This window comes from Podarcis gaigeae, assembly GCF_964106915.1.
Source record: "Podarcis gaigeae genome assembly, chromosome: 2".
NCBI classification, from domain to species: domain Eukaryota; kingdom Metazoa; phylum Chordata; class Lepidosauria; order Squamata; family Lacertidae; genus Podarcis; species Podarcis gaigeae.
The window spans coordinates 113629300-113656580 of NC_139679.1; the positions used below are offsets into that span (position 1 = coordinate 113629300).

The 27281-nt window shown below is 47.0% G+C and overlaps 2 protein-coding genes across 2 annotated transcripts in view; both read left to right on the forward strand.

Annotated features, from left to right (window-relative positions):
• The window catches only part of LOC310837988 (E3 ubiquitin-protein ligase TRIM11-like), a 1016249-nt gene that overhangs the window by 471386 nt on the left and 517582 nt on the right, over window positions 1-27281 (forward strand). The gene's annotated exons all lie outside the window — the stretch shown is intronic.
• On the forward strand, window positions 953-25339 carry LOC310837870 (regulator of G-protein signaling 3-like). Its single transcript, XM_083725068.1, has 7 exons — window positions 953-1102; window positions 15027-15449; window positions 17432-17514; window positions 20028-20093; window positions 22283-22344; window positions 23011-23177; window positions 24659-25339. Exons 2-7 carry the CDS (start codon window positions 15027-15029, stop codon window positions 24848-24850), a joined length of 993 nt encoding a protein of 330 aa, XP_083581194.1. The 5' UTR covers window positions 953-1102; the 3' UTR covers window positions 24851-25339.

A 27281-nucleotide genomic window follows, 5' to 3' on the forward strand; every position in this document is an offset into this window, starting at 1 on the left:
TGGTAGGTGGGGGTTGGCTGAGGTTATTTATTTATTTATTTATTTATTTATTTATTTATTTATTATACCCCGCCCATCTGGCTGGGTCCCCCCAGCCACTCTGGGCGGCTTCCAACAAAACACCAAAATACAATAACCTATTAAACATTAAAAGCTTCCCTAAACAGGGCTGCCTTTAGATGTCTTCTAAAAGTTTGGTAGCTATTTTTCTCTTTGACATCTGGTGGGAGGGTGCTCCACAGTGGCGTAGGGTGGGGGGTGCAGGTGGGGCCGGCCGCATCGGGCGCAACATCTGGGGGTTAGGGGCCGCAAATCCACGGGTTAGGGGCCGCAAATCCACGGGTTAGGGGGCGCAAATTACTTGCCTTGCCCAGGGTGCTGACAACCCACGCTACGCCACTGCCACAGGGTGGGCGCCACTACCGAGAAGGCCCTCTGCCTGCTTCCTTGTAACTTGGCTTCTTGTAGCGAGGGAACCGCCAGAAGGCCCTCGGCACTGGACCTCAGTGTCCGGGCAGAACGATGGAGGTGGAGACACTCCTTCAGGTATACTGGACCAAGGTTGGTGGGGCAGTGACCCCCCTTCACCCCGACGGTCCAGCCTGCACTGTAAGCAAGCAATGCGCCTTTGAGCAGCCGAGCGGCAGGCAGAGATTGAGTCGTCCCAGCTTTTCCCCCCACAATGGGGAGATTGTGTTGTTGTTTTCCCTGGCCTGATGTGCACAGTTCTCCAGAGGCACTGGGAGAAAGTGACTAGGCTTGAGCCGCAGGTGGTGTTTAACTCTGCAACACTTCCGTTGCCTGATGACACACTTGTGCCCCATTCAGTCACCGCCACCGCAAATCTCTGGGGAGTGCCTCATGATGTCACGCTTTACTTTTGCGCTGCCAAAGGGTCACACACACACACACACACACACACACACACGCACTCTGCCACTCCCATTGAGCCTTGAGGGAGGAGCTGCCTTGAGCACTAGGCTGTTCAGAGCTGCAAAGGAACTAGCTGGTGGAGGTTTGGCTGCTCCTGTGGCCCAGAAGAGGAGGGGAAGAGAGAAAGTAAGGAAGAGGAAAAGACTGCAGACAAGTGAGAGACAGAAAGGTGAGCAGGAAAACCCGGAAAGCCAGTGCCAGCCTGTTTATTTATTTCTCTGTCTTCTCTTCTCACCCTCTTTCTCTCCACCTGATTCAATCCATTGCTTTCTCTCTGTATACTTTGTCTGGAGGGAATCAGTTGCCTCACTCTTCTTCATGTAAGACAGAGAGAGGCGGACAGGGAGGCTGTGTCTACACAGTACATTTAAGGCAAAACCTGCCCCACCCACCCCCCAGGCTGGGAACTGTAGTTTTGTTAAGGGTGGTGGGAACAGCAGTGGTGAGTGAACTACGGTTCTTTGGAAAGGGGGAGCATGCTTTGTGTGTTTTGTAAATATACGACAGGCACGCAGTGTCAGTACACTTTGATTATCTTTATTGAATCAGTTTCCTCATTCTTTTTTGCCTAGGAATGGGCGGCAGGGGGTGGAAATCTTCCAGCACTTTGAGAGGCAGCTGATTTATTGTGGTCCATACCTGAGCCACAGCAAATCCTGTTAACAGCACAATCTTAGCTACGTTTACTCAGAAGGAAATCCTATTTGGTTTAGGATGGCAGCTGTAGCACTTTGAATACTCTTTTTTAATTTTTTTTAAAAAAAAACCCTTTGCTGTCAGAGACACATCTAGCTACCCCTCTGGCATTTGCCTCTTAAATTTCTGTGTCCTCAGTTCTGTCCCCATTTTTTAATCTATCTCTCCCTCCCTCCACTCAACATTGCCATATCCCTCTCCCTATTCTCAAAGACTGAGATCAGGTAATACTTTTACATCAAACAGAAATGCAGAACCGTCACAGAATTATTATTATTATTATTATTATTATTATTATTATTATTATTATTCACAGTTTAGATATGTGCTAAGGCGATTTGCAGACATACAATGAAAACAGTACCCCCCCCCAGAATATTAATTTATTCTAGAAAATTATTACACCACTTGATTGTTTAAAAAACACACCAAAAAAAACCCCCAACAACCTTCAAAGTGGTTTATGAAAAGATAAAGCAAGGAAAGGAAGCCTTACTTTAAAACGTACAAAACTTAAAATGCTAAAGCGGATTAAAATTACCTCAGCTTTCTAATCCTCTGGGTGGACTTGTCCAAACAGGAGTGCTTTTAGCTGGTGCCGGAAAGTGTACGGCGAAGCTGTCTGCTTAATATCAAGTGGCAGGGAGTTCCAAAGCCCTGTCGTTGCCACACTTACAAAAGCAGAACGGATACTATTGGGGAGGGGGGCTTAGCATTTATGTTTGTTACCATCTTGCATATTTTTGTGCTTTCATATTGTAAACTGCCCTATGAACTTTGGATGAAGGGCGGTTCAGAAATTTACGGATAAATATTATGTAGGCACCTCCAGTAGTGCCAATCCCCCCAACTGGAGCGGTCGGTTGGGCATGTGTGGGGCAAGGCGATCTTGTAAGTAAACTACTCTCAAGTTAATAAGCGCCTTATATAATAACAGCAACACCTTGAAGAGTAGCACCCAGTTGCAAATCAGGAAAAACGGAACACCTAAGGCCCAGCTAGACCCTTCTGCCCAGCTACAAAAAAAAGCTTGCCTGAAACTATTGTTCCCAGAAAGTATAGATTGTGGGTGCAATCCTTGCTCCCCACAAATTGCAGACCCTCCAAGTATTCCTATTTTCCAGGGACAGCTCTGGAAACCGTCCCGGTTTCCGATTTCCTGGAATGTCCTGCTTTTCCTTAGGACGTCCCTATTTTCACTGGAGAAATGTTGGAGGGTTTGCAGTTATGCAACCCCTGAGCCAAAGAGATAAGTAACTAGGCAACCTTTAGAAGGCATCTGAAGACAGCCCTGTATGGGGAATTTTAAAAAAAATGTTTTATTATGTTTTTGTTTGCTGGAAGCTGCCCAGAGCGCCGGGGCAACGCAGTCACATGGGTGGAGTATAAATCATAAAATTATTACAATAATAATTATTATTGTTATGGAGTAGGATGTCCCCATTTTCATCGGAGAAATGTTAGGGGGTATGTTATTTATCATATTTATTATCAAGGAGTGCAGGAAAGCAAAGAAAAAGACGTCTGGAGGCAGCCCTGTATAGGGAGGTGCTTTCCCCCCCACAAAAACCCCCACATGTTTAATGTTTTATTATGTTTTTATATATGTTTGAAGCTGCCCAGAGTGGGTCAGGCATCCCAGCGAGATGGGTGGGGTATAAACAACAAATTTATTATAATTATAATTATTATAATTATACAAACATTATTATAATTATGGAATAGGATGTCCATATTTTCATCGGAGAAATGTTGAAGGGTATGAAATTGAAGGGGTGGGGGCGGTTTCTCTCCCTCTCCCCACCTTTCTCAGTCCTTACCCTCCTCGTCTCCCATCCTTGCTGTGTTCTAGCCAGCTGATGTGCCCATGCCCAAGTTAGCTGCAAAGGAAAAGCCTCTTCTATTGCAGTCCCTTCAGATGGCCCCCTTGGTTTTTCCTTCGGTGGTTGTTGATGTTCCGGACATTCCTCGACCTTTCGGGTGGATGGACGGATGGACAAAATTAGTGGCTCTGGGAGAGAGCCTCTAGGGATGGGGAGAGAGGACTGGGCCGGTTTGGCAGTGGGCTGTGTGCCCATGCGCACAGGACGAAGATGGGGAAGGAGCATAGCTGTCAACTTTTCCCTTTTCTTGCAAGGAATCCTATTCAGAATAAGGGAATTTCCCTTTTAAAAAAGGGAAACGTTGACAGCTATGGGAAGGAGAGAGGGCAGGCAGGCATGTAGGGCACCAGCGCTGGGCTTCTCCCTTCCCTGCTTCGACTTTTCTGCAAACGCATGATTTACGTCTCGGCAGAGACATAAGCCAGAAACTCCGTCCCTGACCTTTTGCTCCCCCGTGGGGTACAAACATGTGTTAACTCTTCTTTCCCTGTAGTGACAGCAGACTGGCTTGTCCCAGAAAGGCGAGGGGACAAGGAAGAGGAAAAGCCATGGTGGAATGCAAAATGCGCACCTGTTTATAACCAGTGATTACTTTCCAGCCACGGATTTGCCAACCTAACCCGCTTGGGGAGGGCGTGTGTGCATTCACCACCTAAGTCCTCCAAATGGTGGCAAACCAGTGTGCCATGTGCCTGGCAAACCAGGGTGCCATTAGCTGCAAAACAGGTGCACCACAGACAGATGGCTATAGGGCAGGACTCTGTGCAGGCGACTCAAGCAAGTGAGCCAAGCTGCATGTTACAGTGGTACCTCTGGAAGCGAACAGGATCCGTTCCAGAGCCCCGTTCGCAACCTGAAGTGAATGCAACCTGCGCCTGCGTGTCTGCGCAAGTGCAAGTTGCGATTTGTCACTTCCGTGCATGTGCGTGACGTCATTTTGAGCGTCTGCGCATACGTGAGCGGTGAAACCAGGAAGTAACATGTTACGTTACTTCTGGGTTGCCACGGAGCGTAACCTGAAATCACTCAACCTGAAGCATATTTAACCCAAGGTATGACTGTATAAAGGGACGCGGGTGGCGCTGTGGGTAAAACCACAGAGCCTAGGACTTGCCGATTAGAAGGTCGGCGGTTCAAATCCCCGCGACAGGGTGAGCTGCCATTGCTCAGTCCCTGCTCCTGCCAACCTAGCAGTTTGAAAGCATGTCAAAGTGCAAGTAGATAAATAGGTACCGCTCCAGCGGGAAGGTAAACGGCGTTTCCGTGTGCTGCTCCGGTTCGCCAGAAGCAGCTTAGTCATGCTGGCCACACAGAAGCTGTACGCCAGCTCCCTCAGCCATTAAAGCAAGATGAGCGCTGCAACCCCAGAGTTGGCCACAACTGGACCTAATGGTCAGGGGTCCCTTTACCTTTACCTTTATGACTGTATAGGGGACGGCAACACCTTCCCACCAGTGTGTGTGTGTGTGTGTGTGTGTGTGTGTGTGTGTGTCTCCAAGGTCTCAGGCCGGGTCCGCCCAAGACCCATCCGGCTGCAGGTGCCCACAGCTGGACTTCGCATCTTCTGCATGCAGGGACCTGCAGTATGTATAGTTTGGACTAGGATGGGGGAGACTTGGGTTCAAATCCACTGTCAGGCATGACCTTGGGGCTAGTTGCACATTGTTGTGAACTCTTCGGGGAAAGGAACGGATAGGCATTTACCAAATTCTGCCCTCAACCCCTGAACTCTAGCTCTTCACCATATAGAGTGGATTCCAAGAGCGAGTGGTCTGTGCTGTGTTTATTTATTTGTTACATTTATTTATTTGCTCAGGTAGCATGAGGCTCTTATTCTCCGGGTTGTGCATTCGAGCCCCACGGTGGGCAAAAGATTCCTGCATTGCAGGGGGTTGGACTAGATGACCGCCAGGGTCCCTTCCAAGTCCACAACTCTATGATTCGAATTCTATGATTCTGTATCCTGCTCTTCCTCCAAATGGCCTCTGGGGCCTTTGCAGGGGTGGCTCCCTGGTCATTAGCTTTTTTTCATTAGCTTTTGCATAACTGTTTTAAATATTTTTTATTACAGTGGTACCTCGGGTTACAGACGCTTCAGGTTACAGACTCCGCTAACCCAGAAATAGTACCTCAGGTTAAGAACTTTACCTCAGGATGAGAACAGAAATCGCGCGATGGCAGCGGGAGGCCCCATTAGCTAAAATGGTACCTCAGGTTAAGAACAGTTTCAGGTTAAGAACGGACCTCTGGAACGAATTAAGTTCTTAACCCGAGGTACCACTGTACAGTCATTTTAAACCATTACCTCTGTTGTGTAATAGCGGGTGAGATAGTGTTTTTTAACTTTTCAACTTTTAGCTTTTCTGATGTGTAAACGTAAGTTGTGGTAAGTTGGCAATTCCTTTATTCTTTTGTGCTGGTTTGGCTTTTCGCGTGGGTGATGTATACTGTATTAACTGCTGTTTTATATATGTGTGTGTGTGTATATACAGTAGTACCTCAGGTTAAGTACTTAATTCATTCCAGAGGTCCATACTTAACCTGAAACTGTTCTTAACCTGAATCATCACTTTAGCTAATGGGGCCTCCCGCTGCTGCTGCGCCGCCAGAGCCCGATTTCTGTTCTCATCCTGAAGCAAAGTTCTTAACCTGAAGCACTATTTCTGGGTTAGCGGAGTCTGTAACCTGAAGCGTATGTAACCTGAAGCGTATGTAACCTGAGGTACCACTGTATATATGTACACACTCTTTTACTTAGTTTTGCATTTATATTACCTAGTGAATCTACATTATCCGGCAGCTAATAAATATAATGAATGGATATGTAAATAATACGGAACGACAGCCAACATTGCCTGAGTGGAAGTCCGCCTTTCACTGTCAGAGGCAATATGTTTCCGAATACCAGTTGCTGGAAACCGCAGAAGCATGGAGAGGAGCTGTTGAGCTGCTGTTCTGCTTGTGGGTCACCGTGAGAACAGGACTCTGTGAGAACAGGATTCGTTTTATCTTATATTCTTAGGATCTCACCCCATGTGCCTCCTTAAAATTGCTCCTGAGAGTCAGGAGCAGATTGTGAGGCCCAGGTGTTGCCATGGGGGCAGGGGAAAGAAGTATATTGTTGTTGTTGTTGTTGTTGTTGTTGTTGTTGTTGTTGTTGTTGTGTTGTTGTTGTTGTTGTTGTTGTTGTTGTTGCTGCTGCTGCTGCTGCTGCTGTTGTTAGTGCTATTTCTCTAGAAAAAGAGGTGCTGAAACTCAGTTCCTGTAGGTTCCCCCTGAAAAAAAAACCCTGGTGGTTGTTGTTGTAATGTATTATTATTATTATTATTATTATTATTATTATTATTATTACCCCGCCCATCTGACTGGGATGCCCCAGCCACTCTGGGTGGCTTCCAACATATAGGAAAGCATAATAATACATTAAGCATTTTTTTTAAAAAAAAAAACCCTTCCCTAAAAAGGGCTGCCTTTAGATGTCTTCCAAAGGTTGCATAATTAAAGGTAAAGGATCCCTGACTGTTAAGTCCAGTCGCGGATGACTCTGGGGTTGCAGCGCTCCTCTCGCTTTATTGGCCGAGGGAGCCGGCGTACAGCTTCCGGGTCATGTGGCCAGCAGGACTAAGCCGCTTCTGGCGAACCAGAGCAGCACACGGAAACGCCGTTTACCTTCCCGCCGGAGTGGTACCTATTTATCTACTTGCACTTTGACGTGCTTTCGCACTGCTAGGTTGGCAGGAGCAGGGACCAAACAACGGGAGCTCACCCCATCTCGGGGATTCGAACCGCCGACCTTCCGATCGGCGCCACAAGAACCTTCCGATGCGCCACAAGAACCGTTTTATTTCACAAACGGTACTTCATTCTGTTGGTGGATAGACAACGTCTGGTATCTCCCAAGGTGTTTGTGTGTGTGTGTGTGTTGGACATCCTATTGGAAGCAATGTTGTCTGTGTGTGTGCACACTCGTGTGTGTATTTCCCACACGTGCCATAGCATATGGCTGTGTGGGCAGTCGTTCACCTGACCTCCCATTGCTCATGTCGCTGCTGTGTACAGGGATGGGGAACAGGAGTCAGGCAGCCATGAGGTCACCGTGGTGCAAACACACCGGCAGAGCCAACCCAGTGTGTTTCCACTGTGTCGCCTCTTCCTCCTCCTACTCACCCCTTCTCCCGCCTGTCTCAGTATGACACAGGTGACCAGAAGCCAGGCCAATGCCCTCCCTCTGCCATCACATTATTGTTTAAAGCCCTAAATGACATAGGGCCCTAAATATCTAAAAGACCCCTCCTTCCCTATAGACGCTCTTGGTCTAAGGGGGCCCTCTTAGTGGTTCCCCCACCCATAAGAGTTCAGGTGTTGGTGGCCCCAATATTGTGGGACTCCCTCCCCACAAAATTGCATCTGGCACCTTCATTATATCGTTTCCACTCTATGCTGAAGAAGACACATCTCTCTGCCTTAGGTTTTTGGGTTTGTTCTTTTCCTAGGATACATTCCATTTCTGTGGCCGTAATTTGCTTTAACTGTTTTTAATATGGTGTAGCCTTATGAGGCTTTGCCCTCAGGTGGGAAAATTTGACCTGAGGTAAAAATTCTCTCCCGCCCTCCCACCAGGGCCAATACTTAGTCCCCTAGCCGAAAGGTGAGCAAATCTTTCACCCAAAGAATCTTCCAGAAGGAACTGAACACAGGGCAGGCGGGCATGTTTGTTTGTCTTTGAGGGTGTATGAGAGGCCAAGAGTACCATCGACATTTAAAAGTTTCCTTTCCACTAAATCAGTCCACCACATCTGAAATATCTCGCAAGCTGAGGCTGTCCGCGCTGCACTTAAAGAATGATGGAAATCAAACAACAGGATTAAAAGGAGGCGGGAAAACATTCCTGACTTCAGTTGGCCAAAATGGAGGCTCCAGGACACGAGCATATACGGCTTCCTGCTACCGAGTCAAACCATAATGCCCATTTATGATCTGGCAGCCATTCTCTGAGCAGGAGAGGAGACTTTGGATTTCATTTTAATTTGATCTGGTTTTTAGAAGCTGCTCTCTTTTAAAGTCCCCAGGGCATCCCTCAGAAAGAATCCAATTTCCTTGCAAAAGAGGAATTTTCCCCTTTCTCAGGGCTCTTGAGGATAAATTTAGTGTTTCTTTATTACTTGTGTGAGGGGTGGAGTTTTGAACTTAGTTTGTTTTGGTGAGGGAGCTGAAGGTTTCTCCCGTCCAACTAAACATTTCTCCAGCGCTCAGCAGCCTCCCCAGGTGCCTGCACTTCCTGATCTGAAAAAGTCTGATGGGAGGGTTTCTCTCCCGCGCACCCAGGAAGCCTGCAGAGGGCAGACCAATGGGAATTTCTTAGTGGGGCGACACTGGTGAGATACTGCTGGTGAGGCTGCGTTGATCTTCCGGCTTCTCAATGCCATGCGTCACTGCTGGTTACTGAGAGGGGAGCTGGCAGGAGAGAATTCAGCATGGTGCAAGCACAGCACCAGAAATGTCAATTTGGCTCGACTGCTGTGCCCACAATACAGGATGCAGCTGCAGCCATAAGCAGAGGGGACAAGATGGGAACTCTCCCAAAAAGCACCCCCAAAGCTGTGGCAGCTCTCTGCAGTTTTACAGGTAGAAGGTGTGTGTGTGTGATATTTTTTTTTATTTAAACAAGAACAAAAACTGGCAAATAACATAAACGCACATAATGAAAATACGCAGTTAAGCAATTTCATCTGAACATAAAAAAAGAAAAAGATCCGCCATTAAAACGTACAATAAAATAAGCCCATAAAAACAGCGAACAATAAAAAGAGTTAGAACAGCCATTAAAAGCAATAAAATGCAAGAGGTTCAGGAAATATGGGGGGGGGGGTGTGCCTGTCCAAACTGCTATGTCCTAAACAGATGAAGTCTCCTTGTTATTGGCAGGGAAGACGTTCTGCAGTGTTGCTGCTGCCAGTGGAAAAAGCCTATCTCTCTCTGACTACAAGCTGATAATCATCAGGTTGTGCAATTAACGTGGGTTTGGGGCTCTTTTTACCGCGAAGCGGCTTTTGAAATCCAAATGCACGCTCCATAAACGGGCTGTCTGGAAGAGGCTGTGTCCCCTGCCTCATTCTGTAAAGTGTATGGTTACTAAAGGCATAAGACAAACGCCACACTGTTCTGAAATAGCAACGTGAAGTTGAGTCTGGAGAGAAAGAGGGGAGGGCAGGGGAACTTGCAGAATAATGTCATCATACCATTCACTGAATGCCCCACCACCACATTAATTGGGGTGGGAGCGTAGCTGGTAAGGGGAGCCATGGGAAGACATGTGGCAGGTTCTGCTGTAGAAGAGCCTGGATGTTTATGACAAAACCTATTTATCTGTAGGATTTATTTGTAGGATTATAGCATTCCTTACCTGCCCACCCACCATCAGAGGTGGAAAGGAGCAGCATGAAGGAGGCTTGCAAAGCATGGGCCTGGCTCATAGCTGTCAACTTTTCCCTTTTCTTGCGAGGAATCCTATTCGGAATAATGGAATTTCCCTTAAAAAAAAGGGAAACGTTGACAGCTATGGCCTGGCTATGTCACTGGGAACCCCGTGCAAGGGATTCCGGCAGGTGGATGTGACATCCCATCTGTCAATCATATGGTCTCTTAACGACATCACACGATTACAAGGCGAGTTGTCCAGTCCACTTGTCAAAGTTGGCCAGTGGGATGAGGGCACTGAGCCCCAGGTCCAAAAGGGTTCTCCAGTCCTGCCTTGAAGTATTCTTTAACCAGCTTCAACCCCATTTTGCTTGTACAGTCATACCTTGGATTACAGACACTTCAGGCTGCGTTTTTTCAGGTTACGGACCCGCTGAAACCCGGAAGTACCAGAACAGGTTACTTCTGGGTTTCGGGGGTCGCGCATGCGCAGAAGTGCTAAATCACACTTTGCGCATGTGCAGAAATACCGACCTGCAACCCACACATGCGCATACGCGCCGCTGCAGGTTGCAAGCGCTGCGGGTTGCGAACGTGCATCCCACACTGATCACGTTTGCAACCCAAGCGTCTACTGTATTCATTTTTGGTTCAGATTTGTCATGGCCAATGACTAGTAAAGGTAAAGGGACCCCTAACCATTAGGCCCAGTTGTGACCAACTCTGGGATTGCGGCGCTCATCTCGCTTTATTGGCCGAGGGAGCCGGCATTTGTCCGCAGACAGCTTCCGGGTCATGTGGCCAGCATGACTAAGCCGCTTCTGGCAAACCAGAGCAGCGCACGGAAACGCCGTTTACCTTCCTGCCAGAGCCGTACCTATTTATCTACTTGCACTTTGACGTGCTTTCGAACTGCTAGGTGGGCAGGAGCAGGGACCGAGCAATGGGAGCTCACCCCGTCGTGGGGATTCAAACCGCCGACCTTCTGATCGGCAAGCCCTAGGCTCTATGGTATAACCCACAGCACCACCCGCGTCCCTCCAATGACTAGTAGAATAAAGTTATTTGGATTGTATTGAGAACCGGCTTCAACTCTCCACAGAGATGGTCTGGCTGGTTCCTTCACTGTTTTGCTGGTATGATTCCATCATATACCAGCAAATTCAAGCTATAGCATTTGGAGTAATGGAAGGGACATAGCTCACCAGTAGAGTACCTGGCTTTGCATATGGAAGATTCTAGGTTCAATCCCTGGTATCTCCAGGAAAAGCTGTGAGAGACCCAGCTAGAAATTCTGAAGAGCCTCTGCCAGCCAGTGTAGGCTAGGTGGACCAATGGCCAGACTCATCGTAATGCAATTTTAAAAAAACGTTTGCCTGCCCGCCTCCAAAACAAACTGGAACGGCGGGATTTTTGTGGAGAGAAAATTGTGGGAAGATGCCCTTGAAAGTGTGAGGCAACCATGAAACTGCTCAGTGTCAAGTAACCTGCACGCAAAAAATAGCATTGCCATTTAACCTCTGCGTGAATTTTGTGCTGGCAAATCAGGGTGAACGGTCCGGAAACAGGATATCTGGGTGTGGCCCCTGCTTAAAGACTTGGGCTAACACCCCAGAGGACAGGATCACACTTCAAAACGACCTTGACAGATTAGAGAACTGGGCCAAAACAAACAAGATGAATTTTAACAGGGAGAAATGTAAAGTATTGCACTTGGGCAAAAAAAAGGAGAGGCACAAATACAAGATGGGTGACACCTGGCTTGAGAGCAGTACATGTGAAAAGGATCTAGGAGTCTTGGTTGACCACAAACTTGACATGAGCCAACAGTGTGACGCAGCAGCTAAAAAAGCCAATGCAATTCTGGGCTGCATCAATAGGAGTATAGCATCTAGATCAAGGGAAGTAATAGTGCCACTGTATTCTGCTCTGGTCAGACCTCACCTGGAGTACTGTGTCCAGTTCTGGGCACCACAGTTCAAGAAGGACACGGACAAACTGGAACGTGTCCAGAGGAGGGCAGCCAAAATGATCAAAGGCCTGGAAACGATGCCTTATGAGGAACGGCTAAGGGAGCTGGGCATGTTTAGCCTGGAGAAGAGGAGGTTAAGGGGTGATATGATAGCCATGTTCAAATATATAAAAGGATGTCACACAGAGGAGGGAGAAAGGTTGCTTTCTGCTGCTCCAGAGAAGCGGACATGGAGCAATGGATCCAAACTACAAGAAAGAAGATTCCACCTAAACATTAGAAGGAGCTTCCTGACAGTAAGAGCTGTTCGACAGTGGAATTTGCTGCCAAGGAGTGTGGTGGAGTCTCCTTCTTTGGAGGTCTTTAAGCAGAGGCTTGACAACCATATGTCAGGAGTGCTCTGATGGTGTTTCCTGCTTGGCAGGGGGTTGGACTCGATGGCCCTTGTGGTCTCTTCCAACTCTATGATTCTATGATTCTATTCTATGATTCTAGGTCCTTGTCCTAGCCTTGGTGATCTGTCAGGACAACCAATGTTGTTTCACGGGCAAAAACCAGGCCAGAAACTAGATTGGAGAAGATGAAGATTGGAGGGAGTGATGGTTTGGAATGATGAAATGCCTGCTTGGCCACGAAGCATCTTCCACAGGCGGCCTTGATCTTATCCGCTTTCGTTGGCCTAACTTCTGGTGACTGGTTCTGTTTGGGCAGTCGGTGGAGTCAAGGAATATTTGAATTCTCTTCCACCTGCTCCATGCTATGTTCTGCAAGGGCAATCCTGAGTTGAAGAAGGAGGAGAAAACAGGCAGTGGATGTTAGAATTCCTGAGCTATGATTGTAGTCATGGGATTGTTGTCACCCCATGACTGGTTGTAAGAAGGCAGGGAGGTGGGAGCCCAGGCTGAGGTTGGGGGGGGGGGGAACCACCCCCATTTAGCTTAACTGACCAGCCTTCCCTGTTGCTGTTCATTACGGTTGCCTATGACGTAGGTGATATTCTGGAAAGCATTCGCGACAAGGGAAACAATGGTAATAAAGGGTGGGTGGACCAAGAGCAGGGATCAGAAACATTTTTCAGCAGGGAGCTGATCCACTGTCCGCCAGACCTTGTGGGGAGCCAGACTCTATTTTGAAGGGGGAAATGAACAAATTCCTATGCCCCACAAATAACCCAGAGATGCATTTTAAATAAAAGGACACATTCTACTCATGTAAAAACACACAGATTCCCGAACCATCCACGGGCTGGATTTAGAAGGCGATTGGGCCAGATCTGGCCCCCGGGCCTTAGTTTGCCGACCCATGACCAAGAGGAATACAATTCATCTCCACATGCCTTTCCACCATTGATGCCAAGACCCGGCCAGATAATTCTTTAATGAGCTTCTCTCAGATATTATCTGCCTTGGAGAGATTCCCAGCGAGAGAGCAAATGGATGGGATCCCTGCAGGCCATTGTCTGACAGCGCAATGCTCTGCGCATTTCCTCAAAAGTAATCCCCACCGATTCCAGCGGGGATTACTCCCAGGAAAGCAGGCATTGGATTGTGGCTTAAGCGAAGAGAGGAAAGTTCTCAGAGCCTGGGTGGCTCAAAATTTTGAGGGGCTCAAAATAACATCTTTTTCTGACTGGCCATTAGCCTGGCGATCTAGAGAGTGTGAAGACTTGACGTGCCCCCGTCACTCTCCCCATCATCCTCTGGAGTTCACAGGGGCCCTGTGGCAAAAATAAGAGAGACACTCATGTGGAGACCTGCTCCCTAGAGATAGGAAGCTTGACAAATGCTGAATTAGAACATGTGCAGACAACGCTTTGGACGATTCTTTCAAATTGATGTGTAAAACCCCCCCTGGCTCGTCTCTTTATCTCCTTGTTAAAGGCACCCCTATTTTCTGCAAAGTCTAAGACTTTCCTTGTTTTCATGTTTTATATAAAGTGTTTGCATGACCCATCAGAGGGTGGCAACACAGGAACGGGGCCTTCTCTGCAGTGGCTCCCTGTCTGTGGAATGCTATCCCCAGGGAAGATCGCCTGCTGCCTTCATTTATACACCTTTAGGCGCCAGGCAAAAACGTTCCTTTTTAACCAGGCCTTTGGTTGATCCGATTGACATCCTATGCCCTTTTAAAATGTGTTTTTTTATGGGGACGGAGCTTTTGGGTTGTTGTTTTTATTAGGTATTTTGTGGTTTTATATCTTGATTTTATTCTGTGAGACCCCTGGGTATACGGCAGTATTTAAATTCAATAAATAATGATGATGATTTTATGGAGAGGGCTAATGGGTTGTGGTTTTTATTAGGTATTTTGTGGTTTTATATCTTGATTTTATTCTGTTAACTGTCCTGAGACCCCTGGGTATAGGGCGGTATATAAACTCAATAGATGATGATGCCATAGAATTCTCTGAAATTGCTTCTACTATCCTTCGTCCTTCTCCCTTTCCCCCTCAATTTTCTCCATTGTTCTCCTTCCAAACTTTTCTTCCCTAGCTCACCTGTTTGTAGGACTGGTTATGTTATGTATTGAAATTCTGACCCTGGCCACCAGGGGTATCGTGTATAGAGTTTTCACTCAGGTCCACGTCAGTTAATTTAGGCAGGAAACTCTGGGTTGTTGTTGTTTCAATGTTGATCACCGGCTGCCTATAAAAGCAGGCCAGCTGAGCTGTTTGTAGGCTAGTAGTAGGGCTACTAGGGGACGCGGGTGGCGCTGTGGGTTAAACCACAGAGTCTAGGACTTGCCGATCAGAAGGTCGGTGGTTTGAATCCCCGCGACAGGGTGAGCTCCCGGTGCTCAGTCCCTGCTCCTGCCCACCTAGCAGTTCGAAAGCACCTCAAAGTGCAAGTAAATAAATAGGTACCGCTCCGGCGCGAAGGTAAACAGTGTTTCCATGCGCTGCTCTGGTTCGCTAGAAGCGGCTTAGTCATGCTGGCCACATGACCTGGAAGCTGTACACGGGCTCCCTCGCCCAGTAAAGCAAGATGAGCGCCGGAACCCCAGAGTCGGCCATGACTGGACCTAATGGTCAGGGGTCCCTTTACCTTTACCTTAGTTGGGCTACTGGACATTTAAACCAAAATAGCCATAATTTCTCTCTCTCTCTCTCTCTCTCTCTCTCACAGATGCTAAGCCCCCTCCAGAAATGTGGCTCCGAAGGCTGCCTGGTAGACTGCGATTTTTTCCCTTGGCACAGGAGCACCCTCCGAAGGCGGCATCAGAGCTTCGAGGAGTCGGAGTCCGGGGGTGACCAGGAGGCTCCCAGCCAGGAGAAGCCCTCCCCTCCCAGCATCCTCTTAGAGGGTGCAGAAGTGTCCACCTGCCTCCAGATCCCCCTGCAAGACCCCGGAGGGGTGTGGCGATCCCGCAGCGAGGGCCGCCTGGACCAAAAGGGGGTCCCGTGCCCAGGGGAGACCGAGGTGGTGGACAAAACAGGAAGTGGGTGGAGCTTGCCGTCCCCCAAGTCTTTGAGGAAAGAGCGGCGCCTCAGAGGGAGAGTTGCGGCGGCCAAGCAGCACTTGAGGAATCTCTTTGGAGGGTCCAACAAAGTCAGTGGGCAGCCATTACTCCTCCTTGCACGGCACTGCCATGTTTACAGCCCTTTTGTTAATAATAATAATAATATTTTTTTATTTATACCCTGCCCTTCCCAGTTCCAAAAACCGGGCTCAGGGCGGCTAACAACAAATTTAAAACACTTAATTGATGCAACAAAAAACAGCATAAAATGCAGTATAAAACGTGAATAACAATAAATTCAGAATTAAAAATCAATTTAGGGGGGAAATCCATCCAATAGACATTAGATGATCAACAGGGCTAGCTGGCTAAATTAGTCCTATTTGGGCCAGCGAGGAGACCAGGGGAGAATTAGCTGTGGGATCCCAGAGCGGGTAATCTTCATAAAAAGGGGAGGGGGAGGGAAGGAAGGAAGGGGAATAAAAGATCAGACTAAGTTCAAATTAAAGGCCAGGTGGAATAGCTCTGTCTTAAAGGCACTGTGGAAGGAAGTTAAATCCTGCAGGGCCCTGGCCTCATGGGACAGAGCATTCCACCAGGTTGGAGCCATCACTGAAAAGGCCCTGGCCCTGGTGGAGGATAGTCTGACTTCCTTAGGGCCCGGGACGTCTAAACTATGATTATTCATGGACCTTAAGGTCCTCTTACTTGTTGCTTACTGTCCATCTTTCTTCTTTCCACAAACTCACCCGCCACCGCACACCACTTCCAGGAGAAACTGCGAGCCCAGATTCTATTTCATTTTAGCTCGGTTGTATAAATATTTTAGTGTCTTTGTTCCCAATGGGTTTAATCTCTGGAATTTCCTGCAGTGAAAAAAAAGAGAGCGAAACAGAAAAGCACACCCTGAGGCTAAATAGAAAGCTGATAATTCATTACCAAGGAAGGGTTATGCCAAAGGGCCTGGGAGTCTGGACTCCTGGGTTCTCTAGAGGGGGGCCAGAGACTAATAAGCAACGCAAAAGATCTGAGAGGCAAAGTCCTTTGTCTAGTAGGTTTGCTTGGCTATCTGACACGAATGCTGGTGCCATCATAGCTTAACTGACTCCTGTGGCTGAGAGTACAGTGAGGGGATGGGGCTTTGAGACCTCTTGTGAGTTAAGTGACTCACTGATTGAATAATAATAATCAATACAATGGAACCTCAGGTTACAAATGCTTCAGGTTACAGACTCAGCTAACCCGGAAGTAGTACCTCGGGTTAAGAACTTTACCTCAGGATGAGAACAGAAATTGCATGGCGGCAGCGGGAGGCCCCATTAGCTAAAGTGGTACCTCAGGTTAAGAACAGTTTCAGGTTAAGAACGGACGAATTAAGTTCTTAACCAGAGGTACCACTGTAACAACATTTATATATTAAGGAGAATTGTCTTGGATGACCTTTACAGAGGGCCCATTCCCCCCCCCCTTTAAATGTTTTGAGAACCTAAAGAATAATCATAATATGTATATCCTGCCCATCTGGCTGGGTTTCCCCAACCACTCTGGGTGGCTCCCAACAGAACACTAACAACAGAATAAAAACTTCTAACATTAAAAACTTCCCTAAACAGGGCTGCTTTCAGATGTCTTCTAAAAGTCAGATAGTTGTTTATTTCCTTAACATCTGGTGGGTGTTCCACAGGGAGGGTGCCACTACCAAGAAGGCCCTCTGCCTAGTTCCCTTTAACCTCACTTCTCTCAGGGAGGGAACCACCAGAAGGCCCTCGGCGTCTGGGCTGGACGATGGAGGTGGAGACGCTCCTGCAGGTATACTGGGCTGAGGCCATTTAGGGCTTTAAAGGCCAGCACCAACACTTTGAATTGTGCTCGGAAACGTACTGGAAGCCAATGTAGGTCTTTTAGGACCGGTGTTATATCGTCTCGGCGGCCACTCCCAGTCACCAGTCTGGCTTTATATCTCAAGATATAAAGAGAGCCCAATGCATAAGCTGAGGTGACTCTAACCCTGAATTCAGTGAAATGCAGGGGGTGGCATCACAGAACTTGAACTCTTGTTTCTGTTTTTCAGTCTCTGGCGTCGAGTGTGGAATCAGATCTGGGATCAGAAGGTGACAGCAACTGCCAGGCACAACAGAGGCAAAAACGCCGCCGGTGAGTTGAGTAGCTAATAGCAGAGCTATAATCTTCCAGGTCCTGATTTATATCTCACCTCCTCCTTCGACTTGCTGGGTAGCTGTACTACAGTCATACCTTGGTACTCAAACGCCTTGTGACTCAAACTTTTCAACTCCTGAATGCCCCAAACCCTGAAATGAGTGTTCCGGTTTACGAACATTTTTTTTGGAAGCTGAACATCCGTCACAGCTTCCACAGCTTCCACTTGAGTGCAGGAAGCTCCTGCAGCCAATCGGAAGCCGCGCCTTGGTTTTCAAACGTTTTCAGAAGTCGAACGGACTTCTAGAATGGATTTCATTGGAGAACCAAGGTACGACTGTATTCATGAGCCCGCAGGATTTCATCTGGCTAGCTAAATCAGGTGAGGGCCGCCAATGGGCCTCAAACCCTTGGTGAGTTAGGGTTTCAGCGGATTGAGCAAACGAGACCCAATAGTGGGACCAGTGGTCAAGAAGGCCGTTTCTGCATGTGCTGTAGAGGGAAGTGAGGGGCCTTTAGGGTTCGTCAACCTGGGAAGGTAGCCCATCTAGGAGAAGGAAAACCATGATGGCCTTGGAGGTCCCAGGCCACCGGGAGGTTAGGCTGGCCCCAACCAGAGCCAGGGCTTTTTCGGCTATGGCCCCGATCTGGTGGAACACTCTGTCACAAGAGACTAAGGCCCTGCGGGACTTGACATCTTTCTGCGGGGTCTGCAAAACAGAGCTGTTCCACCAGGCCTTTGGCCAAGGCACAGTCTGACCCCCTCCTTTGGTAATCCTCACAGAACTCTAGCCCAATGGATGCGATTTAGTTAATTTGGTTTTGAATTGATTTTAGAATGATGTGTTACTTTTATTGTTAGCCGCTCTGAGCCCAGCTTCAGCTGGGGAGGGCGGGATATAAATAAAATATTGTTATTGTTATTGTTATTATCTTAAACCTCCACTGCTTTGTGGGAGATCTTCAGGAGAAGAAAAGGCTATGTTATCATAATTTATAATAATATTTATTTATTTATTTATTTATTTATTTATTTATTTATTTTTATAAGATATTTATTAAAATTTTTAGATGTACAAAAAGAGAAAACGAAAAGCATCATTTTAAACAAAAATAAGATAAAAGAAAAAAGGAAAAAAGAAAAAGAAAAATGAAAAAAGAAATAACAGAGAATTAAAATCCATTAAAACAAAGAAAAAACAAGAAAAAATACCACAAATCTTCCCATTACTTATCTTTCATTAGCTTATTTCCCTGACCTCCTCACACCTCCCTTTCTTGTATTCTAGGTCAATTATCCATTTCAGCAAATCCTTTCCCTCTTTTCAAATTTTTGTCCTGTAATTTATCTTGATATTAACCTAACTTTATTTTCCCTCCTTTCCCCAATTAACAGTCTGTTTTTTCCTAAATCTTTGTAACATTTCTGCTAAAATCACATAAATTCATTCCAACAACGTTCTAACATTCATTAATTTTGCAATGTTTCTGTAAATAGTCTTTAAATTTCTTCCAATCTTCCTCCACCAACTCTTCTCCCTGGTCTCGGATTCTGCCAGTCATTTCCGCTAGTTCCATATAGTCCAAATAATAATTTATTATTTATACCTCGCCCATCTGACTGGGACTCCCCAGCCACTCTGGGAGGCTTCCAGCCAAATATCAAAATCAAATACGGAGCAAAATGTTGTTGCTCTGCTTTCCTTTGGACCACATCAGCAAGGCCAAGAGGGGAGTCTTGTCCTCTGGGCAGCCCAAGAACTCCGGACACACTGCCCAGGTTTGCGCCCCAGGGAAGGTCACTTTGGTGATGCTAAGGCAGCAGATTGGCTTCCCCTCCCGTAGGCACAGTCCATTGTCTCTCGAGACAGAACAGATGCAGACAACAACCCCCGAGCCCCCAGATCTGTAGTACGGCAACGCTAAATGCCTGCCTTTCAAGGTTGTTGTAAAGGTGACCGAAAGAACGTATCTACTGAGGCACTTCTTCAGGGAAAGGTGCTATAAAATGCTAAAGAGATTCTAACACCTATTGCTGATAAAGTTCCGATCTTGCCTTACATGTGGAAAATGGGGAGAATACTGTAGGTCCACTTTGTAGGACTTACTGAGATACGAACAGGATCAGGCCAATGGCTCATCTGCTCCAGCTTTCAATACGGTTTGTGGCCTGAAAATGTCTTGGGTTGGACTTACTACTTCTTTTCCAATTGGTGCATGGCCCATAGCTTCCTGGTGCAATCCTGTAACTTTTTGTACCCAATGTTCTGGTTTGTTTCCCACAAACACTTAACAATGCACTAACATCAGAGGAGCACCGCAGAGCAACTAGGAAAGAGAAACAATGTTCAGATGGGCCAGTATAAATGCACCTCTAATGCACTCTTGTTGCATCAATGATGTGTTGCAGAATACCTGGGGGGCGGGGGGCGGACCTCACACCAATCTGAAGGTTGGCTTCCACTGCGTCTTTGCATTTGATTTACTTTTTCTTTCTTTCTTATCAAAAGGAGGAAAAATAAAAGAAACTTCCTAAGGTTATGGAACTCGGGGGGTAATGAAATTCAATCCCTAAGGTAATTTAGCTCGCTTATTCTAACAAGAATTGTATGAGTGTGTGTGTGTGTGTGTGTGTGTGTGTTTGTTTGTTTGTTTGTTTGTGAGGGGGGGTGAGGCTTCAGTGGACCATACAGTTATTATTCTGTATCTCTGTCAGGGCCGGCCCTACCATTAGACAAAGAGATGTGGGAGATGTTGGGCCAGGGCACTAGTAGCAGCCCTGGCTTGTTCACATAGTCCTCCCTGGACTACTCCCCTCTGTTGCAGGACAGAGCTGTGCATACTAGCCCGGCCTCCTAGACTAGCCTGCTGCCCCAGGTGTACACCATTGCATCACCAGTGCTCACAGCCGAGTAAGATTGTCTTCCATGAACGCAGTTTTAACACTGAGTCCATAAGTGACTGTGGAGGCCAATTCTGGATCCACACGTCCTTCCACAGTGGGGACATTGGTTTCCAGGCGGGAGTTGATCACGGTGAGGGTTTGCCAAACGTGCCTTCCTCTTAGCACGTTTCTCCCCAGTGTGGTGTAGTGGTTAAGAGCAGTAGACTCATAATCTGGTGAACTGGGTTGGATTTCCACATGCAGCTGCTGGGTGACCTTGGGCTGGTCACACTTCTCTGAAGTCTCTCAGCCCCACTCACCTCACACAGTGTTTGTTGTGGGGGAGGAAGGGAAAGGAGAATGTTAGCCGCTTTGAGACTCCTTCGGGTAGTGATAAAGCGGGATATCAAATCCAAACTCTTCTTCTTCTTCTTCCCTTTCGTCCTGAGTTTGAGCATCTTTTTTTTAATTAATTTTTTTATTAGTTTTTTTTTAACATATAATTTTCAACAGTAATTAAACATACTTTTACATCTTATTCAAATTTCTGACTTCCATCAATCCTGTCTGAAAATTTTCCAATCTAATCTCTCAGTATGCATTTCTTATCTTCCCTATTACATTTCAAACTCATAACCAATATCTCTATCTTTTTCTACTTTGTAACACTTCATATATTTCTCCTTAAAAAACTTCTTGTAATCCTACTAGCGTAATTTGTTGATTACAGTTGCTCTTCAAATAATTCATATACTTCTTCCAATCTTCTGTAAATCTCTGGTCCCGCAGGTTTCGAATCCTTCCTGTCATTTTGTCCAATTAGAATAGGAGTTTGAGCATCTTCAAAGCCCACGACACCTTTGGTAAAGGCTGTTCTCCAATTGGAGTGCTCGCAGACCAATGTTTCCCAGTTGTTGGTGTTTATACTACATTTTTTTTAGATTTGTCTTGAGAGCATCTTTAAGCCTCTTTTGTTGACCACCGGCATTACGCTTTCCATTTTTAAGTTCAGAATAGGGAAGTTGCTTTGGAAGACGATCATCAGGCATCTGCACAACATGACCAGTCCTGCATTATAGGGTGTAACCCTGCAAGTCTATGATTCCATGGAAAGCTCTTAGTCCTGCTACTAAATACCTGGACAGAAATGGCAAAGGAAGGCATTTTTTAAATCAAGAGGTGGAGGGACGTGGGGAGGAGATGGATTGGTAATGGGGAAAATACATTTGTAATAAGCCAGCAATGGATCACATTGTTTTTCGTTTTTAATTTTTAATCCTTCTTGTTAATCCGTCCACTTAACCTCTTCTTCCAGGAAGAGCTATAGGCCATTTAGATCTGGTCTGGGGCCAAATCTCTTTTCAGAGTGGTCCGCGGTGCAGGGAGTGTGTGTTCGTCTCGATGTTGTCGATTATCTGCCTGATTTCTGCGAGTGAGTCCAGTAGAGTTATGGGTTGGCCGGATGGAGACGGAGATTTGAGCTGTGGTGCAGTTATCAAAAATGGCTTGTGGATTAAGGATCTTATGGGGAGTGGCCCTCTTGAGACAGCAATGTGCATTACTTCCCTTGCCTCACAATGCGTTTAGGGTCATTCCTGGTTATTTTGCCGAGTGGGAGTCTGGATCTGTGCCCTGAAGTTCCCCTTGGAAAGCGCCACAGGAGTTCACAGAAGAATATCAGCGTTCCTTTAGTGCAACTACCACCAACCTGTGGTGAGGCAAGATGGGATCCCTAGTCCAACAACATCCAGAATGCCACAGGTTCCCCAGTCCATGCTGTGAAGAGTAGGACCTGGGAGGCCTTATGCAACTCTGGCCAAATTGCTCCTGGGCTCAGAGGGCAGCCGGTTCCCAGTTGCTCAGACACTTTCTCTCTTATAGGCCGACTCCTGAGGAGGCGCAAGAATGGGCTGAATCTCTGGAAAAGTTACTGCTTCATCCATGTAAGTCTTTAGAAAAGCTGCCACAGCATATTATGTATTATTATTATTATTATTATTATTATTATTATTATTATTATATTTAATTAATAATATTATTATTAATTACATTTGCCTACTACCCTTTATCCACATAGAAATACAGTCCCTCCCACTTTCCCTTTCCAAGAAACAAGAGCTGAAAATCTGAAGCAGAAAACAATCACCATATTTTTCACTCTATAAGGGGTGCCCGGCCATAAGACGCACCTAGTTTTTAAAGCAGGAAAACAAGAAGAAAAATATTCTGAATCAAATGTTGTTGAAGAGGCTTTGCACGGCTATCCCTGAAGCCAGAATAGGAAGAGGGATTGCTGTACAGCAATCCCTCTTGCTGTTCTGGCTTCTGGGATAGCTGCGCAGCCTGCACTCGCTCCATAAGACGCACACACATTTCCCCTTACTTTTTAGGAGGGAAAAAGTGTGTCTTATAGAGCGAAAAATATGGTATGTACAGAAATTTCATAGAATTGTGGAATTGTAGAGCTGGAAGGGAACCTAAGGGGTAATCCAGTCCAGCCTCCTGCCATGTCAAAATCTCAGCTAAAGCATTTGCACCCTTTATTCCAATAAAATAATTTGGATTCCTTGAGGGGAAACCCCTGACTCCTCCATTCCTCTTCCCTGCAGATGGACGGTCTGTCTTCCACGCTTTCCTCAAGTCAGAGTTCAGCGAAGAGAATTTGGATTTCTGGCTAGCGTGCGAAGACTACCGGAAGCTGCGAGGCTGCGACAAACTCCAGGACAGCGCCAAGAAGATCTATGACCAATACGTCACCATCCACGCCCCCAAAGAGGTAAGAGAACTGGGCTCGATAAGCATGCTTCCAAAACTATCCTCACCCAAAATGCCTTTTGAATGAGCTGGTCTTCTTTTCTGAGGTGGAAGCAGAGGGATGGGTGAGGTTTTCTTCATCAGGGGTTGGCCCAAGACATTTCGCCATCTGAAGCAGACCTTGAAATGGCATCCCCCTCTGCCACCTCTGTGCCAGGGAAGAAATGATCAGGGAAGATCTGCATCAGGAACAAGAGTGGGGGAGAAAGATTGACATCGGGATCTGCTGTGCCGCAGAACTCTGTCACCTGAGGCGGCCGCCTCACCTTGCCTCATAGGTGGGCCGGCCCTACACACTGATGTTGTGGGTAAAGTCCTGGACTAGGACCTGGGAGACCAGGGTTTGAATCTCCACTCACCCAAGAAGCCTACTGAGTGACCTTGGGCCACTCACTATCTCTCCTACCTCACAGGGTCGTTGTGAGGATAAATTGAAGAGGAGGAGAAGGGTGTACACTACCTTGAGGTGGAATATAAACGTATCATCATCATCTTGTGGGGCGGGGAAGACATGTGCTTCGACTGTATGGTGTTGGATGTTAACCGAGTCACCAAATCATCTCCCTGCCAGTTCTCTACCTCTGCTCTACGTGTTAATCCGGAATTAGTAATTTATTTTCCCAACTCCCTGCTTGACGCTACCTTTTTGGCCACGCCTCTCCATCCCGACCCACAGAGGCCTGTTTTCAGTGCTCCAATTCTCCCCTGCAGCTATGACTGAATTATTATTATTATTATTATTATTATTATTATTATTATTATTATTATTATTATTATTTACACCCTGCCCCCTCTGGCTGGGTTTCCCAAGCCACTTTGGGTGGCTCCCAACAGAATATTAAAAACACGATAAAACACCAAACATTAAATACTTCCCTAAACAGGGCTGGGACGCGGGTGGCGCTGTGGGTTAAACCACAGAGCCTAGGACTTGCCGATCAGAAGGTTGGCGGCTCAAATCCCCGCGACGGGGTGAGCTCCTGTTGCTCAGTCCCTGCTCCTGACAGCCTAGCAGTTCGAAAGCACGTCAGAGTGCAAGTAGATAAATAGGTACCGCTCTGGCGGGAAGGTAAACGGCGTTTCCGTGCACTGCTCTGGTTCGCCAGAAGCGGCTTAGTCATGCTGGCCACATGACCCGGAAGCTGAACGCCGGCTCCCTCGGCCAATAAAGCAAGATGAGTGCCGCAACCCCAGAGTCGGCCACAACTGGACCTAATGGTCAGGGGTCCCTCTACCTTTAAACAGGGCTACCTTCAGATGTCTTCTAAAAGTCAGATGGTTGTTTATTTCTTTGAGATCTGATGGGAGGGTGTTCCACAGGGTGGGCGCCACTACCGAGAAGGCCCTCCGCCTGGTTCCCTGTGTGCTAGGCATTGTTTAAATCACTGTAGCAAGAGCCATTTCCTGGCATGTAACCTGACCGCTTCCATCTCATGTTTGCAGGTGAACCTTGACTGCCAGACCAGAGACGTCACAAATCGGAACATTTTGCTACCCACTCGTTCATGCTTCGAACAGGCTCAGCGGCGCATATACGGCCTGATGGAGAAGGACTCGTATCCCAGATTCCTCCGTTCCCTCCTTTACCAAACCTTGTCACAGCCTGACAGACACCAACCCAACGGGCCTGTGTAAACCAGCCATATTTGCCTTTCGTTCTTTGGAGAGGAGGCCCGTCTAGGAGAGCAGGAACCAAAGACGAAGACCTTCTTCCTGGACTTCCTCCGGCGGACTGTTTAGGATGTATGCAGCCCAAAAGCAGGAGAAATGGATTGGCCTGACGTTAACACCAATGCAGGCGAGGCTGTGGACTTGTCACCAGGGTCGGACTTGGGAAATCTTTCGTAATATGGCACCCTGCGTGAGGCCAAAATGTGGCGCCCCCAAGTGGATCTTCTCAATTATGGATCTTCTCAGTTTTGCACCCCCTTGGCTCGTAGGCCTGTGTGAGGAAACGGCCCGCACCACCCTAAATCTGGCTCTGTTGCCACACCGGCACGCCAGTCTTTTCGGGGAGGAAAGAGCTCATGAAATGTTGGAGCTGGTGCCCCTTTGCCCATGGGCAGAACTTTTTGTGGACTGATGCAATAAAAGTAATAATATTAGAAGTATAGAATCACTGACCATGAGCTGTGTGTGTTTTTTGTGTGTCTGCGATCCTGTTGCGACATTGGAATTTCCACATACAGTGGTAACTTGGGTTAAGTACTTAAATCGTTCCGGAGGTCCGTTCTTAACCTGAAACCATTCTTAACCTGAAGCACCGCTTTAGCTAATGGGGCCTCCCGCTGCCGCCGTGCCACCGGAGCACGATTTGTGTTCTCATCCTGAAGCAAAGTTCTTAACCTGAGGTACTATTTCTGGGTTAGCGGAGTCTGTAACCTGAAGCGTATGTAACCCGAGGTACCACTGTATTAGGTCGGAACAGGTCTATTGTCACCATTTGGCACCCATGGGCAGCTGCCAGTACCCCAGGAGCTGACTGGTACACGCCCTGGGCACCCCCTTAGAAACAGCAACAACAAATACATCTGGCGATCGGCCTTGTTTTAAATTTCCCCAGCTGCCCTTGCCACAGCATTGCCCTGGGTCATTGTGGGAAATTTATTTATTTTTTTAAAGATATTTATTGAAGTTTCAAAGTTTATAAAAAAAGAGAAAACAATAATACAAACAAAAAACAAACAAAAAACAAGTATAATTTCAATCCCTTATTTTCTTATAACTAACTTCCCCAACCTCCTCATACCTCCCCTTTCTGTATTCCAATTTCTAATTATTTAGTTCAGCAAATCCTCTCCCTTAATTTTCATTAAAATTTTAGCCTTTCTTTTCTTTTTACCTAATCATTACAGCTGGAAACCACTTAATTTCTAAAACCAACATCTTTTTAACATTCAATAATTTTGCAATGTTTCCTAAGATAGTCCTTAAATTTCTTCCAATCTTCTTCCGACGTCTCTCTTCCCTGGTCTCAGATTCTGCCAGTCATTTCTGCCAGTCCCATGTAGTCTATCACCTTCATCTGCCATTCTTCCAAGGTGGGTAGATCTTGTGTCTTCCAATACTTCATTGTGGGAAATTTAAATGGTGGGCCTGTTTGTGGCAGCAGTGGGGCCTGGAGTATGAGGGCCCCTAGAGAGGGCACGACGCCAAAGGCACCACTTCCCACATGATGCCCTCCAGACATTTTGAACTACAGCTCCTCAGCTAGTATGGTCAGAGTTGTAGTCCCAAAAAATCTGAGAGGCACCATGCTGGGGAAACTTAACCTCCTCTGGCCAGCTGCATCTCACCCGTGTCTTGAGCAGAAGGTCTTTTCCATTCCTCGGTTCTTGATTCTTTTAACTGGAGAGGACAGGGACCGAAACCAGGGCCTTCTGGATGCAAAGCAAGTACAGTGGTACCTCAGGTTAAGTACTTAATTTGTTCCGGAGGTCCGTTCTTAACCTGAAACTGTTCTTCACCTGAAGCACCACTTTAGCTAATGGGGCCTCCTCCTCCTGCTGCGCCACCGGAGCACAATTTCTGTTCTCATTCTGAAGCAAAGTTCTTAACCTGAAGCACTATTTCTGGGTTAGCGGAGTCTGTAACCTGAAACGTATGTAACCTGAAGCGTATGTAACCACTGTACTCTGCTGCTGAATCAAATTATGGGCCCTTCCTGGTTCTCATTGTGGCAACGCGCAATATGGCCTGAGGCCTGCCATTCGGCACCCAGGGAATCTTCCCTGAGAGGGAAGGCAAGTCTTATAGCAAGGGTGGGAAACCTCGCAACCTTAGGCAGGGATAGGTGAGGCGAGTGGTGAAACTGGGCACAGCAACTGACGCGGCACTTTTATTTTTGTATAGCACAGACACATCTCCACATCTTGGAGAGCAGGAGGCCTCCCCACAGTTCAAGGAAAGTTTCCAGCCAGGCAATAAGTCACTCAAGGAGAGGGTGGAGGAAGGCTGGTGAAGGGCAGGGGTGACATCTATGGGGAGACCTGGGACCGAGCCCTCCCAGATTTTCAAGGAGCGGTCCAGGCCCCCTCAATGTTCTGTGGCCTGTGGCAGGTCCTGG

Bases quoted from the DNA above. Each gene is read 5' to 3' on its own strand.
- LOC310837870 (XM_083725068.1), top strand. From the start codon at position 15,027: ATGCTAAGCCCCCTCCAGAAATGTGGCTCCGAAGGCTGCCTGGTAGAC. The intron at 15,450-17,431 runs GTCAGTGGGCAG...TCTGTTTTTCAG, and splicing joins TCTTTGGAGGGTCCAACAAA to TCTCTGGCGTCGAGTGTGGA. The intron at 20,094-22,282 runs GTAATTTAGCTC...TCTCTCTTATAG, and splicing joins AATGAAATTCAATCCCTAAG to GCCGACTCCTGAGGAGGCGC.